This window comes from Pholis gunnellus (genome assembly GCF_910591455.1).
Source record: "Pholis gunnellus genome assembly, chromosome: 22".
NCBI classification, from domain to species: domain Eukaryota; kingdom Metazoa; phylum Chordata; class Actinopteri; order Perciformes; family Pholidae; genus Pholis; species Pholis gunnellus.
This window is the reverse complement of record NC_136549.1, coordinates 16,463,684-16,478,955: the sequence shown is the minus strand read 5'-3', so window position 1 is coordinate 16,478,955 and position 15,272 is coordinate 16,463,684. Positions and strand designations below refer to the sequence as shown.

Here is a 15,272-nt window from a genome sequence, read left to right as displayed (position 1 = left end):
TAAGTTGCCCCGCCCCCAACAGGTAGAACAAGGCAGCTGTCAATCAAGTTCCACCCTGATGAGACGACAGTGAACTCACCTGTGTGGGTGGACGACAGGTGAGCCTTTAACATTTCACATCCTTCATCACATATGATGCATTGCTGCTGATTCAACCAGCAAACAGTAGAAGAAGTAGATGAGTAGATCTGGATCAGTTAGAGGGGTAGATCTGGATCAGTTAGAGGGGTAGACCTGTCACAAGCAATGAACCCCCCATATAAAGCCTGTTACATCCCCCACATGTGAATGTGATAGAACGTGTTCATCACGGTGTTATGTGCTGTGCTGCTCCTTCAGACTCAGCTCCTGGTCCTATCCCTCCCTCTGGCTATTGGTTGGTGAATCTGGAGACCTGCAGCCAATCACAGTCCACCTGGTGGTTATTAAAAACGGTGTGTACATGCATGTGAACGCCCCTTTTGCTGCCTACTTAAATCTTAAATCTTTATTTTTTAGTCAGTTCTTCGATTATAGTTATTTTGCTTGAATTAGACTTACCTGAGGGAGGATACAGAGCCTCTTTGTAGATCCTGCTGGTCTTCAGGACTCTGGTGTCATGGACGGAGCCAGGATACCCCACAAAGGTGTTAATGAAGAGGCCCTTCCCATCACATACTGCTTGCAATTGTATGGTTGGGAAGAGCTTTCTGTTGGGGTAATCCTGGCCATCCGGTCCTGGGGGGGGGGGGGTCTTTTTGCGGACATAGCAGCCATCAATGGCACCCACACACCTGGAGAACACTGGGCTGTTGGCCAGCTGTGCAAATGCGTGGCCAACCTCATCCAGTGCTCCAGCGGTGGGTAGTTGGATGACCTCCAGGTGAAGGGCAGCAATGTTCTCCACTCCACTGTGCACTAGTCTGCAGACTGTAGACTTGGGGACACTGAAGGCCCGGGACACCACACTGTATGATCGGCCGTGTGCCAACCAGTAAACAGTAATCAGTACATGTACCTCATGTGGCCAGCCCTGTGTGTTCTTTGATGGCAGAATTGTCAAAAGGGCCTCCATGGACTGGCGCCCCAGCCTATAATCAGCCATGAGGTCTGTCTGACCATCAAAGAACACAGCAAGGGCTGATACATGAGGGTTTAACTGAGCATGTACGGGCTCTTGGTCATCTACAGAATACAGGAAATAGCTACTTCTCACACCTAGCTTTTCTAAAATGTGATTTAAAGTTAGTTTACATTTAATTATTCTTATTTGTGCAACCACTCATAAAGCATTACAATTGAAGCGTGTATGATGCTTACCTCTATTAAATACATGATGGCATGCTTTGTTTTGGCTCTTCTGCTCCTTGAACGCTCCTGCAGGAGCATGTTGAATGTGGCTGTAATCAGAGTTTTCTTCCACGTTGTCTTGCTGCTCTGACACATCCTCCAAATCACCATCAACCTCCTCATGTTGGAGGAAGAGATCGAGGGCCTGCTGCACACTAAATCTTGCTGCCATGATGTCAGTCAGTGAAATGGCAGCTCAGGTACCTTTTATAATGTTATGAACACCCCCCCCCCCCCCCCCCCACCACCACCACCACCCTCCCAACCCAAATTGATTCAAATGTGTTACTTTGTAGATTATTTGATAATAGTGCAGGTGCAAGTGCTTGCAGGTGCAGATGTTGTGTCTGTAACAAAGCACCCTCTGACCTCTGGATGACCTCTGTTCCCTTTGATCACTCCTGTGCTGTTTTACTATTTCACTGTTTCGAGGCTCCCCCATGCCCCTTCACAGACCAGCAGGTGTCTGTCTCTGCGGGAACCTGGGCAAATGTTGTTGGAACGCAGACAGTCCTCGTAACAGTGTCGAGGTCCCCCTGAACTCTGTCACTACTGTCCCATAGTTAACACACACTAACATGGCCTGAACAGTTTCAAGATTCCCTAAAAACACCATTTTCCTTGATTTGACCCACACTAGTAGATCTAAAATCCATCTCAATAGATACGGGTCAAATTTGACCCGAAACAGCCTCAGTATACAAAAATGTGTAGCACCTGTTCAGAAGTATACAATTTTAAAATATTTTCATTTTTGTGTATTTTGGGTCACTTTAGGAAAAGTCATCAAGTTTCAGGCTAAAGGAATGACGTTTAGGGTATTTTTACTGCTGTCAAATGTCAAAACAGGTCAAATTTGACCCTAACAGTATGTAAGGGTTTTAATGTCGACATTAATAGGTCACTTTAATGTGACCTTTGCCTAAGGGAATTACCCACAAATCATTGCAATGTGACGTTAAACACGGGGTTAGGGTTAGGGTTAGGTATGGAGCAGTAAAACAAAAGGTAAACAAAGAGGACGGCTCAGTGTGTTCAGCATGTCTTATTACATTCACACAGAAACATTAACAGACGGACGCTGTTTGATTCCTCAGGCAGCCCGAGGTGAGGACACTCTGGTGTTGTTGTGAGACGAGATCTCACACGTTCCACTCCTGCTAAACATCCAGATTCACGGCTGGTCATTTTGCTGCTGTATGTTATTAATATTTGTTTGTTTTGAATTACAATTATCTTCCCTTTGCATCACTAAGAGCTCTGTCGAGTTAATGTATCATGAAAAGAGTCTAAAACTGTGTTTTTATGGGAATTATTTTAACTAATAAAACGCATTAACACTGTTTGTTCTGCAGAACTTCCTCCTGACGTACACAAATATGTAAATATATTTCACCAATACTTCCCTGTGCAGTTTGGTAAGTATTACACTTATTAATGTTTTTATTTGTATTAAAATTATTACATATTAGAGAAAGGATGTGAGCTACAAATAAATGTATTTAATCTTTAGTTTTCACTCCAGTAAATCTTGACAATAATACTTTTTAAATCTGCTATTTCTGATTAGCAGCCAGTTTAATAATAATAACAAATACTAACAATATGAATGTATAGATAAACATGACAACACTGCCACTCTGTGTTTAAAATGAGGAACTGCACTTTTAAACAGCAGCAGATTCAACACAACACGGTGAGTTCAGTGAAATATCAGAAGCTGAGTGAACATGTCAAAGGATCATTTATAAACACGTAACTAATGCTTCATAGCGTGTAGTTATTATGAAGTGTTACCATAATCTTTATTATTATCAATCACACAACATATGAACACACACACACACACACACACAAACACAAAGTTAAGTTTAACACGCAGTTACCAGAAACTGTTCTTTTGAGGGAACACCCTATTGTGTCCCAATGTTTGTTAATAAGCAGACAGACTTGACAAAGGGTCAATAATCACAGCTGGACGTCCCCACAGACACACAAACCGGATGTTGTATTCCAGGCTTTTTTATAATGAGGCGATTTCGTGGTCATAATAACTTTTAAGATAACTTAAAGTGAGGCCCAGATACTGATGAGGTGATGAGGTCAAAGAGCTTCAGGGAGAGGAGGCTGTTTGTGTAGCGCAGCTTGACGCAGGGCTGAGATGTGAAGGAGCTGGGTCTGGATAAAGGTGGAGCTGGGCCTGGATAAAGGTGGAGCTGGGCCTGGATAAAGGTGGAGGTGGGTCTGGATAAAGGTGGAGGTGGGTCTGGATAAAGGTGGAGCTGGGTCTGGATAAAGGTGGAGGTGGGTCTGGATAAAGGTGGAGGTGGGTCTGGATAAAGGTGGAGGTCTAAACAGACGTGAGTACAGCTTATAGAAGATAGGATTGTGGCCTAACAGCTTTACAGTCAGAGTGGAAGTTAATATGAAACCATACAGTAACAGGGTTCAATGAAAGCTAATCACTTTATTTGTACAGGTGATGGTTCTCACTACTCTTGCTGTCTTTGTTGTTATTTGACTAAAACTTTTGAAAATGAGACCTCGTTCTCAATGGATTTTGTCGAAATAAAGGTAATAATAATAATATTGATTGAAAAAAAACTAGCCAGCTGTTCAACCAGAGCTGACATACTGATTAATCACTGAATAATAAATTATTATTTTCCTTAAAGTAAATATTGTCTTATCACTTAATTGTATTCTCAGAGTACAGAATGCGAAATGTTGAAGCTCATATTTAAAATAAAATTCATGCCACCAGCAGCTCCCCCCCCCCCCCCCCCCCCCCCCGGGCTTGTCACGGGCGTGTCACCTGTTTCACCTGTTTCACCTCCTGAGTTTGCAGGTGTGTCCTTACATACCGATGGGTGTCGGCCCCTCCCTTGGTGTTCCTCTTTACTTTCACTTCTGCAGCTCATGATGTCGCAGCTTCTTCGTCTCTGCTTCTAAAGGTTAGTAAGCGACTCTTTTCACTGAGGGACTCTTGAAGGACTCTTTGGTCCTTCAGGTCCAGCAGAAACTAGTTCAAGTGGACTTCAGAGGAGGACCGGTGTTACGGTTTAACCAGGGACCTGTTAACTGGCGACCTTCAGCCGAATGCGTCTGTTGTTGTCGTAGCTACGGCAGCTGTTATAAACGAGAAGAGAACACGTAGCTGTGCTCGTGAATGCTGCATTGTTTAGTTTTGCAATACAGTGTCAAACCTTCTCATTTACAGTCTTTGGTCAAAACGAACCAGATTTCACGTTGGAGCGTCTTTTGAGGAAACTAGTCCACTCGCTTGTTGTTTATGTGTTGAAACAGGAAGAGAGCAAATTCCCCTTCCTTTGAAATAATAAAGTTGGTATAAAAACAAACAAACACATAAACTTTGGAGCCTGTTTTGTGAAAACATGTGTTACGTAGAAGAACTCTGTACAGTTAAAAAATATACAAATAAATTAATTAAAAGGTATATACAGGATTCAAACTCATATCATTGAGTGGAAAAGTAATTGGCAAGCGGAGACAGTGCCATGAGGGAGGACGTAAATGTTGGAGGCATAGATAGAAATCCAAAGCACAGTCAGCAGTCGCTCCTAAGAGCAGAGGAACCAGATCAACTGGTTACTGCACTGCTCTTTTACCATGCAGCATCTAGAAGTGTACCACGAGCACTTTTAAATACAGCTGGTTTCTGAAACAAATCTTTGTAGCGCTGCAAATTAATGAGGCAAACGTTTGTGATGTTGTCATGAGGTGAACATACACAATGTGGACAATAATGCATCAGAGCTAACCATAAATGGCAATGCCATAACATGATGAATTTAACCAGCAAAGAACACAGAGATATCAAGTTGAGTTCATTTGACTTTGATAAGTCAAAAAAGACATAATCACGTTCAATTTTACCATGGGTTAAAACTTTAACACAAGAGTTACCAATGAAGATTTTATATCTAGACTGTGTCCAGTTTTTAATTGAAAATAATCTAATCCATGTTAAACTTGTTGACAAATTGAACGTGATTATGTCTTTTTTGACTTATCAAAGTCAAATGAACTCAACTTGATATCTCTGTGTTCTTTGCTGGTTAAATTCATCATCAGTGACATCAGAGTGACTCCATGACAACAGTGTGACTCCATCAGAGAGAATCAGGACGTTGATGTAAAGGTGGAATGAGTGCTGAGGTGCTGATCAATGATTGGACGGATGCTTTCAGCTCTGCTCTCATTGGTTCCTCTACACGTGAAGGTACAAAGTGATGTGGATTCAGCAGCAGCTAACAAGGTCACATGACTGATTCTGGATCATTGGACGAGCTGCTTCATGCTCTGACTGGATGTAGTAGACGTGGAAACAGAGGAGCATTTCAAACGTTGAAGAGCTTTTCAAAGTCAGTCAAATAGAAGGGAAAAGTGACGTCATCCCCAAAGAAAGGCCAATAAAAAGTCACATGAAGAGTCTTCCTCTAGTCTTCAAACAAGCCAAAGACTAAAGAGCATTGTGAACGTCATTTCTTAGAGATGACTCTGCAGCTCAAAGTGACAACAACATGGAAACTGTCCCATGAGTGTCTTTAGTATTGAGGTGAATGAGCTGTGTGTGTTTGTCATGATGAAGAGAAATAATGTTGTTGTGTTTGTGTGAAGGTGTGGACTCTGCTATGAATCAGTGTGAGGACAGAGAGGAGGGAGTCCCTCCCTCTAAAACCAGCCACACCAAAGCTCAGAGGTGAGATGACCGTATCTAACTGTCCATGACTCAAAGTCTTTCATTCACTGACTATGTTTCTACATGTGTGACCAGGATCCATCAGGGACAAGACTGTCCTGGACCTGGACCTGAACCTGAACCTGAACCTGGACCTGAACCCAGCTGTGTGTCCATGAAGAGTGACCGGTCTATGCATCATCCTATATTCTTCAAAGATGGACGCCACTCTGCTGATCAAAGGTGAGGATTTCAAACTGAGTGATGAAGGTGATGATGATGATGTCAGAAGGACACTCAGGTAAAACTCTTTTGCACCACATGGTTCCTCTCTTCATCCTGATTGGACAGCATTACTCTTCAACCATCATGGTCACCTCACTGCATCATTTCCTGTCATTGCTGCACTGAATACAGCTTCAACATCAACACTGAAACATTTCTACATGAAGCATTGATTTTATACTAAATGTCTCCTAAAACTACCAGAATACAAATACACTGAGTACAGTAGGTTTATTACATCACTGAATGTATCTGGTGTTTCTATCAGGAGGACACTGGAACAACCTGAACCTGAACCTGGACCTGAACCCAGCTGTGTGTCCATGAAGAGTGACCGGTCTATGAGTCATCCTATATTCTTCAAAGATGGACGCCACTCTGTTGATCAAAGGTGAGGATTTCAAACTGATGATGAAAACAAAGTGATGATAATAATAACTTAATTTACTTTATTTAAATAGCACCTTTCCAAAACAAAGTTACAAAGTGCTTCACAATAAAACATGAAAGCAAATAAGAAACACAATCAAACCTTTAAAATAAGATTTTAAATAAATAAACAAAATAAAATCCGTCAGATGTAAAAATAAGCCAAACGGTAAAAGTGAGTCTTCAGAAGAGATTTAAAGAGGAGACTGAATTTTCCGGCCTTAGATTACCAGGAAGAGAGTTCCACAGCTGAGGGGCCCGGACAGCAAAGGCCCGTTAGTAAGGTGTGGTGTGAAAACTATATAATAGTACAGAGTGAGTGCTATAATACTGAAATAAGGAAATGTGAGGAAAGAAAGTTTGTCTTTGGAGTATTTATTCTCTGTGCAGAGAAGGTTCAATCATCCCACTGAGCGCCTGTGTGCAGTCTGAGGGATGAAGAGCCCCGTGTGCAGGTTTCTACATCTAATAAAGGACCAGTGCACAAGGGTGGGGGGGTAGGATGAGTCCTCACTGACACATCTGTTTCTGTTCCTGACCTAAACATTCTGTGGTTAACTGTCTGCACCCCATTCAGTTACTTCCTCTTATAGAAGCAAAGCAGACATCCCACACACGGTCCTGTTATACATTGAAGCGCACACACTTAGTCACATATATGGTCTTGTTCTTGAGTTTATACATTTTGCGTCCACAGGTGCAGCAGCTAAAAAAAGGCTAAAACGCTTACAGCTTTTGGTCGTAGGGGTTGTTGGGACAAGACAGTTTACACCTTCTCCTCAGGCTTTCAATGGTGGAGGCAAGCGACTCGTCACGACTGTCACATGGGGGGCAAAGAGGGCGGAGGGGATGGACCGGGGATGGACCCAGATGCAGTTCATAATGCAACTTTGAGGATTGCCTTGACATGACGTCATTGGTGGCAGCGTGCACTATCACAGTGAGGACAGAGGGATGGATGTCAACGAGAGATCAATAAAATCACATTATGTCATTGCACCTGGGAGCTTAACAAATCTGATTATTGAGTCTCCAACTATTAAAATCTCAGGTGGCCCGGTTGCAGGTTTCCTTTATGTACTGCAAGCTTTGATCTGAGTTTGTGGTCGATCATTAATGAGCTGACTGATTGACCACCTGAGCTGATGCCTGAGTGGGAGGAGGTTTGAGTCCCCGACGCAGGTGATGGGGAGTCTGTTGACGAGGTGGCTCTGGTGGGAATGAAGCGCTTTCTAGAGGAACGCCTCACACGGTGCGCTCCACGGGCAGGAGGTGGAATAGAGGAGAGTACAGGCTTCTCAGTGGGATCACCAGGACTAGGAAACCTTAACCACTACAGGGACTCATCTGATCCACATCCACATATCACTTCATGGACCTTTACCTTGTGTTGGTCTCTGTGTGGACGGACACAATGTGAGATGATTCTTCATGATTCCTCCACAGAGAGGACCAGGAGAGCTCAGAGGTTCCCAGAGGTCAGTCTGCCCAGCAGCATCAAACACACCTGGACTCCATATTTATGGTCTGTACATGTACAACTACTTTTACATCTATTCGGTTCACAATCATCTCCATGCTGCACTTTGTAGACCAGTGGATTGTCAGTCTGTCCAACATGGATCTGATGTTTGGTTCCATGGTTTTAGTTTGTGTCATTCAGAGAATATTCTGTTCCAGCTGCTGGAGGAGAACATCGTCACTTTTGTGAAGAACGAGCTGAAGAAGATCCAGAAGGTTGCGAGTTCAGATTACGCAGAACGCTTAGAGAGTCAGAGGGAGGATGAGGAGGTGCTGGACGGTGAGGATGAAGAGCAGAGGAGGAGCAGCAGAGAAGCATTTCTGAAGATCACAATGAACTTCCTGAGGAGAATGAAGCAGGAGGAGCTGGCTGACTGTCTGCAGAGCAGTAAGAGGATTTAAGAGATTAAACAACATATATTCATATATGTTGACATATTTGTCTAATAATGTATTCATTGATGTTCTTTGTTTTTATTCAGGAAGTCTTTCAGGACTTCCTGCTGTAGTTTGTCAGCGTGAACTCAAATCTAACCTGAAGAAGAAGTTCCAGTGTGTGTTTGAGGGGATCGCTAAAGCAGGAAACCCAACCCTTCTGAATCAGATCTACACAGAGCTCTACATCACAGAGGGAGGGACTGCAGAGGTCAATCATGAACATGAGGTCAGACACATTGAAACAGCATCCAGGAAACCACACAGACCAGAAACAACCATCAGACAAGAAGACATCTTTAAAGCCTCACCTGGAAGAGAGGAACCAATCAGAACAGTGATGACAAAGGGAGTGGCTGGCGTTGGGAAAACAGTCTTAACACAGAAGTTCACTCTGGACTGGGCTGAAGACAAAGCCAACCAGGACATACTGTTCACATTTCCATTCACTTTCAGAGAGCTGAATGTGCTGAAAGAGAAGAAGTACAGCTTGGTGGAACTTGTTCATCACTTCTTCAGTGAAACCAAAGAAGCAGGAATCTGCAGGTTTGAAGAGTTCCTGGTTCTGTTCATCTTTGACGGTCTGGATGAGTGTCGACTTCCTCTGGACTTCCACAACAATGAGGTCCTGACTGATGTTACAGAGTCCACCTCAGTGGATGTGCTGCTGACCAACCTCTTCAGGGGGAAACTGCTTCCCTCTGCTCGCCTCTGGATAACCACACGACCTGCAGCAGCCAATCAGATCCCGACTGACTGTGTCGACATGGTGACAGAGGTCAGAGGGTTCACTGACCCACAGAAGGAGGAGTACTTCAGGAAGAGATTCAGAGATAAGAAGCAGGCCAGCAGGATCATCTCCCACATCAAGACCTCACGAAGCCTCCACATCATGTGCCACATCCCAGTCTTCTGCTGGATCACTGCTGGAGTTCTGGAGGATGTGTTGAAGACCAGAGAGGGAGGAGAACTGCCCAAGACCCTGACTGAGATGTATATCCACTTCCTGGTGGTTCAGTCCAAACTGAAGAATGTCAAGTATGATGGAGGAGCTGAGACAGATCCACACTGGAGTCCAGAGAGCAGGAAGATGACTGAGTCTCTGGGAAAACTGGCTTTTGATCAGCTGCAGAAAGGGAACCTGATCTTCTATGAATCCGACCTGACAGAGTGTGGCATCGATATCAGAGCAGCCTCAGTGTACTCAGGAGTGTTCACACAGATCTTTAGAGAGGAGAGAGGACTGTACCAGGACAAGGTGTTCTGCTTCGTCCATCTGAGTGTTCAGGAGTTTCTGGCTGCTCTTCATGTCCATCTGACCTTCATCAACTCTGGAGTCAACCTGCTGTCAGAAGAACCAACAACCTCCCGGTTGTCTGAAGTCTCTAGAGACAAACCTGAACCAACACGTCTCTACCAGAGTGCTGTGGACAAGGCCTTACAGAGTCCAAATGGACACCTGGACTTGTTCCTCCGCTTCCTCCTGGGTCTTTCACTGCAGACCAATCAGACTCTCCTACGAGGTCTGCTGACACTGACAGGAAGTAGCTCACAGACCAATCAGAGTACAGCCCAGTACATCAAGAAGAAGATCAGTGAGAATGTGTCTCCAGAGAAAAGCATCAATCTGTTTCACTGTCTGAATGAACTGAATGATCGTTCTCTAGTGGAGGAGATGCAACAGGCCCTGAGTTTAGGACGTCTCTCCACAGATAAACTATCTCCTGGTCAGTGGTCAGCTCTGGTCTTCATCTTACTGTCATCAGGAAAAGATCTGGACGTGTTTGACCTGAAGAAATACTCTGCTTCAGAGGAGACTCTTCTGAGGCTGCTGCCAGTGGTCAAAGCCTCCAGCAAAGCTCTGTAAGTACAGAGAGAGTTAGATTCATATTTCATAACTTAAATACGCTGCTATCTTTTCTGCTTATTGTTTATTTTTTCTTCATCATTGTCTCTTCAGACTGAGTGGCTGTAACCTCTCAGAGAGAAGCTGTAAAGCTCTGTCCTCACTTCTCAGCTCCCAGTCCTCTAGTCTGAGAGAGCTGGACCTGAGTAACAATGACCTGCAGGATTCAGGAGTGAAGCGGCTGTCAGCTGGACTGGAGATTCCACATTGTACACTGGAGACTCTCAGGTGACCCTGTGAATTACTTTTCTTGGACTAAGTACTAAGTGTAAAGTTTACACACAAACAGATTGGTGATGACGGTAACAAACATAAACCTTCCAGCCCTCACAGTTCCCTCAGATTATGTGACATGTGTGTTGTTTTGTGTGTTTGCAGCCTGTCAGGCTGTCAGATCACAGAGGATGGCTGTGCTTCTCTGGCCTCAGCTCTGAGCTCCAACCCCTCCCATCTGAGAGAGCTGGACCTGAGCTACAACAACCTGCAGGATTCAGGAGTGAAGCGGCTGTCAGCTGGAGTGAATGATCCACACTGGAGACTGGAAACTCTCAGGTATGAAGAGGCCTGCTGCAGCCACAGACAATCAGTCTGATGGAGGAGGTAGAGCTGGAGACGTTTTCTCTGTCACACTGTCAGCCTGGTTAATATGATCCTGACACACCAAGCTGACCTCAAACTACCAGAGACTCATCAAACTGTTTGTGTCCCACATCAGACCATTAATACAGACAGAAGTAGTCAGGATGAGCCCAAACAGGAGGGAAGGTGATGAAACTGTGGTTTTTCTGGAGCGTTGTCTTGTTTCAACATTAATAAACAGGACAGTGGTTTATCCTGACACGTTGACGGGCATCATGGTGGGTTGACATGAGTCAATGTCGTCACGCTGCAGGTTTGTGGACTCGTATCAAACAATAGTTGATGTTTTGATGCTCGTGTGTGTTGCCCTTTAGTCCAGACATTATTGTGAAAAGACAAACAGACAAAGAAACAATCTGTTTAAAGCGTCTTGATAAATCATCACAATAGGAATGTTTTTCTGTTCCTTTTGGACCCTAAGCCTTTTTTTAGGCCTTTTCTCGAAAATTGTAACCCATACAAAAGAGACTACAATTCTGTAACTACAAGATCTATTTAAAAAATGTTGATGCTTGAATAACACTAGGGATTGTGAGATTTGATGAGATGAGTAAATATTGTGTATATGTTACTGGTTAATAGTAGCTGAACACAGCAAACACAGCAAACAGGGAAAATTCCCAAGTTCATCTGAAGAAAAAGCACTGTAATTTATTAAATGAGGCCCTGGCTAGCCTAAAAACATTCCCAATTCATAGCACAAAGGGTGCAGGTGCCTCACAAAAAGATTTGGTGTAAATAAAGTGAAGCAAACCCCAGTTATAGGTGTTTATCTAAAACAAAACATGCCAAATTCTCATTTTCGAACCAGAATTTGTAGCTGTTCCATTGTACTTTTACATACTTTATAATTATATATTTCACTTTATTTATCACTCATATTGTACAATCTATCCTAACAGAGCTGTTTGGCATCATTCTGACCCATTCTGACCTATTTTGACCCATTTTGACCTCTCATATCTCTCCTGGATGTCTCTGTCTGTTTGTCTGGAGCCCTTGCTCAGGCTCTGCTGAAGCGTTAAATGCATGATATTGTGGCGAATCTTCTTCGTTAGTTAGTAGAATAGTTTATAATGGTGTTTGCAGTGTGTAACATGGTTAACGTGATTACATTAAGGAGACTTTTTTCGATGAAATAAAAAAATAAAAATGTAATTTCTTTTTTAAATTTCTTTATGAACTTTGATTTCTACGACGTTCTCTTCGGTTAAAAATCTCGCTCTGAACAGTTCTCTGGCTGATAAGAGTCGACTTGTTGAAACTACAGGTGACAGTCGGCCACAGACGCTCCGTGAAGAACCAACAGCTGATTGTGGACATGGTGGGTCAGAGCCCAAAGAGGTTTATTGAGGACTGGACCAAAGTTCTAGGGGGACACAGGCAGTGCTCTGTGGCTGCAGACGGACTTGAACTGTAATATTTTCACCCCCGGATTACAGATCATAGAAACCAGTGTTGCCTGTTGCTAGGAGACGGGATGTGAACAGCTTTGTTCATCCAACCATCCCCCCCGACCTCCTCCATCAGAGGGTTTGTGGCGCTGTAGTGATTTCAGGATTCTTTCTCCTTTACTTCTGAGAGACAACAGTCATTATTACACAAACACAAGAGGTCGCTAGTCAGGACCAAAACATCCAACAATCAATACTTCTATATTGATGAAGGATCAGCTGACTCTGTGTGATGGTGAAGAGTCGTGTGGTGGTGATGAACCCACAGAGAACTGTCTCCATCTCTGCAGCTCTACTGAGCTTTTTAGCCTCTTTTAGCTCCTACTTTTGGTTCTGCAGCACATTTCCTGTTTGGTTCAGTCTCAGTGTTTCCAGCAGCAGCTGTTTTCATCCAACAAGCTGTGATGAAGCCACTGTTCACTACCTGCTCAGCAGCAAACAGCAGACAGACTCAGTCAGAGACTAGCTGGTGAACATAGTGGAGCATTTAGCAGCTAAAGAGACAGATGTTTCCCTCAGGAGGTGGTGGAGGCCAAACACAGAGCTACAAGAGAGAGAATAGTGGACTAACATTCATCAGGGGACACAAACACAAAGACTCCTGATGAGTCATCATGTTGATGTGTAACTGCTGGATGTGGAAGCAGCTGTTGATATCATGTTAGACACAACTACTTTATGAGCTGATAATATGTCACATGTTGTGTTTACGGCTTGTTGTCACTGAACCACAAGTGGACAAAGAAATCAATTGATGCAGGTTTAAACATGTGATTTACTGACTGACTGGTGGAGGAAACTGAGTGTGAAATGGATGATTGTCAATATAATACTGATAATAATAGATCATGAATAAGTGAACATAATGAGCTGTCGTCATGGGCCAATCAGAAGAAGCTCCAGTGAAGTCAAAGAATATGAGCTGATGAATAATAAGTGCTCCATGTGAACATGAATAACAAAGCTCTGTGTGTGAGAGTGATGTAATGTCCATGTTTCATGCTGCTCTGACCCCCCTCCTCCTTTCAGGGTGGAGCCTGCTGGAGTCCTACAGTCCAGAACAAGTCTGAGGAAGTGTAAGTGTGCTTTGAATTTGATTCATGAAAACAAAGCATCTTCAAACTGTGACATCACTCATTCACATCTCTGATGTCATCATCAAACAGATGATAGATTCATAACTGCAGCTGTATTGTGTCTTGTTCTCTCCATCAGATTCCTGTGAACTCACACTCGACACAAACACAGTGAACAGAAAACTCAAACTGTCTCACAACAACAGGAAGGTGACACGTGTGGAGGAGGATCAGTCATATCCTGATCATCCAGACAGGTTTGATGTCTGGCCTCAGCTGCTGTGTAGAACTGGTCTGACTGGTCGCTGTTACTGGGAGGTCGAGTGGAGCGGAAACGTTTATATATCAGTGAGTTACAGAGGAACCAGAAGGAGAGGAGACAGTGAAGACTATAGGTTTGGAGGGAACGATCAGTCCTGGAGTCTGGAGTGCTCTCATGGTCGTTACTCTGTCCATCACAACAACAGAAGAATACAGACCTCCCCCTCCTCCTCCTCCTCCTTCTACTCTGGTAGAGTAGCAGTGTATGTGGACTGTCCTGCTGGCTCTCTGTCCTTCTACAGAGTCTCCTCTAACACACTGATCCACCTCCACACCTTCAACACCACATTCACTGAACCTCTTTATCCTGGGTTTGGGTTCTGGCCCAGGCCTGGTTCCTCAGTGTCTCTGTGTCCTCTGTAGGAGAGTCTCCTCCTGCTAGAGAAACGTTCTCTCTGCTGACCAGATAGTTCAGTGTGTACAGGATCACACACAGCTGATGTTAGTTAGTACCAACCTGATCTCTCTGTGGTTGTAGATGCAGTTGGAGCAGGTGAGGGGTACCGGAGCTGGTCTGGACTCTGGGGGGTTGAGAGCTCTCTGGGACTTGTGGTGTTGCAGATGGAGGTCTGAAAGAGCTGAGCGAGGTCCATGTAATGACCTGAAATGATGTGTTTGTCTGAGAGAAGCTGTGAAACATCTTTTACTTTGTGTATAAAACTCAACTTTGTTGTGTGAAGAAAAACCTCCGAATGTCAAACAAGAGTCTTTCTGGATCAAATTCAGCTTCTGTGGAAAAAGAATCACAAGTTGTAAAGAGTTGTTTTGATTTGAACGAACTAAATTCATCATCTTTGATCATCGTGGAACAAATGAACAAACTTTGAGAAGTGACGTTGAAATCAAAAGAAATCAACGTTTTATGTCAAAGCAGAAATGTCCAAATCCATCCCAACACAATAAAATGAAGGATTAGTTAAATCCAGCTTCATTCTTCACGTCGTGTTGTTCACTTTTACTTCATTCATCACGGACTGTGTGCTAGTTTGGGGAAACAAATCAAAAGAGACAAAAGAAGTTTGAACCAAACTACTGATCAAGAACCAACTCAGCTGTTTATTCAATGAAGATATATTATAATTCAGAATGTGTCATGATTTAACTTTTCATTCTTTGATTTGTATTCTTACTGATCATGTGTTCATTAAATGATGATAATGTTTCAGTGATGTTCA

At 43.5% G+C, this 15,272-nt stretch overlaps 1 protein-coding gene across 1 annotated transcript; it reads left to right on the top strand.

The window, feature by feature from the left end:
- The first annotated feature begins 4,217 nt into the window (after positions 1-4,217).
- LOC306713763 (protein NLRC3-like) lies at positions 4,218-15,272 on the top strand. The gene is given in 12 exon segments (XM_079183589.1): positions 4,218-4,283; positions 5,971-6,052; positions 6,128-6,274; positions 6,585-6,707; positions 8,192-8,270; positions 8,426-8,654; positions 8,749-10,564; positions 10,662-10,835; positions 10,986-11,159; positions 13,730-13,776; positions 13,916-14,451; positions 14,454-15,272. Coding segments are annotated over 11 exon segments (3,447 nt in total). The 5' UTR covers positions 4,218-4,283; positions 5,971-5,984; the 3' UTR covers positions 14,508-15,272.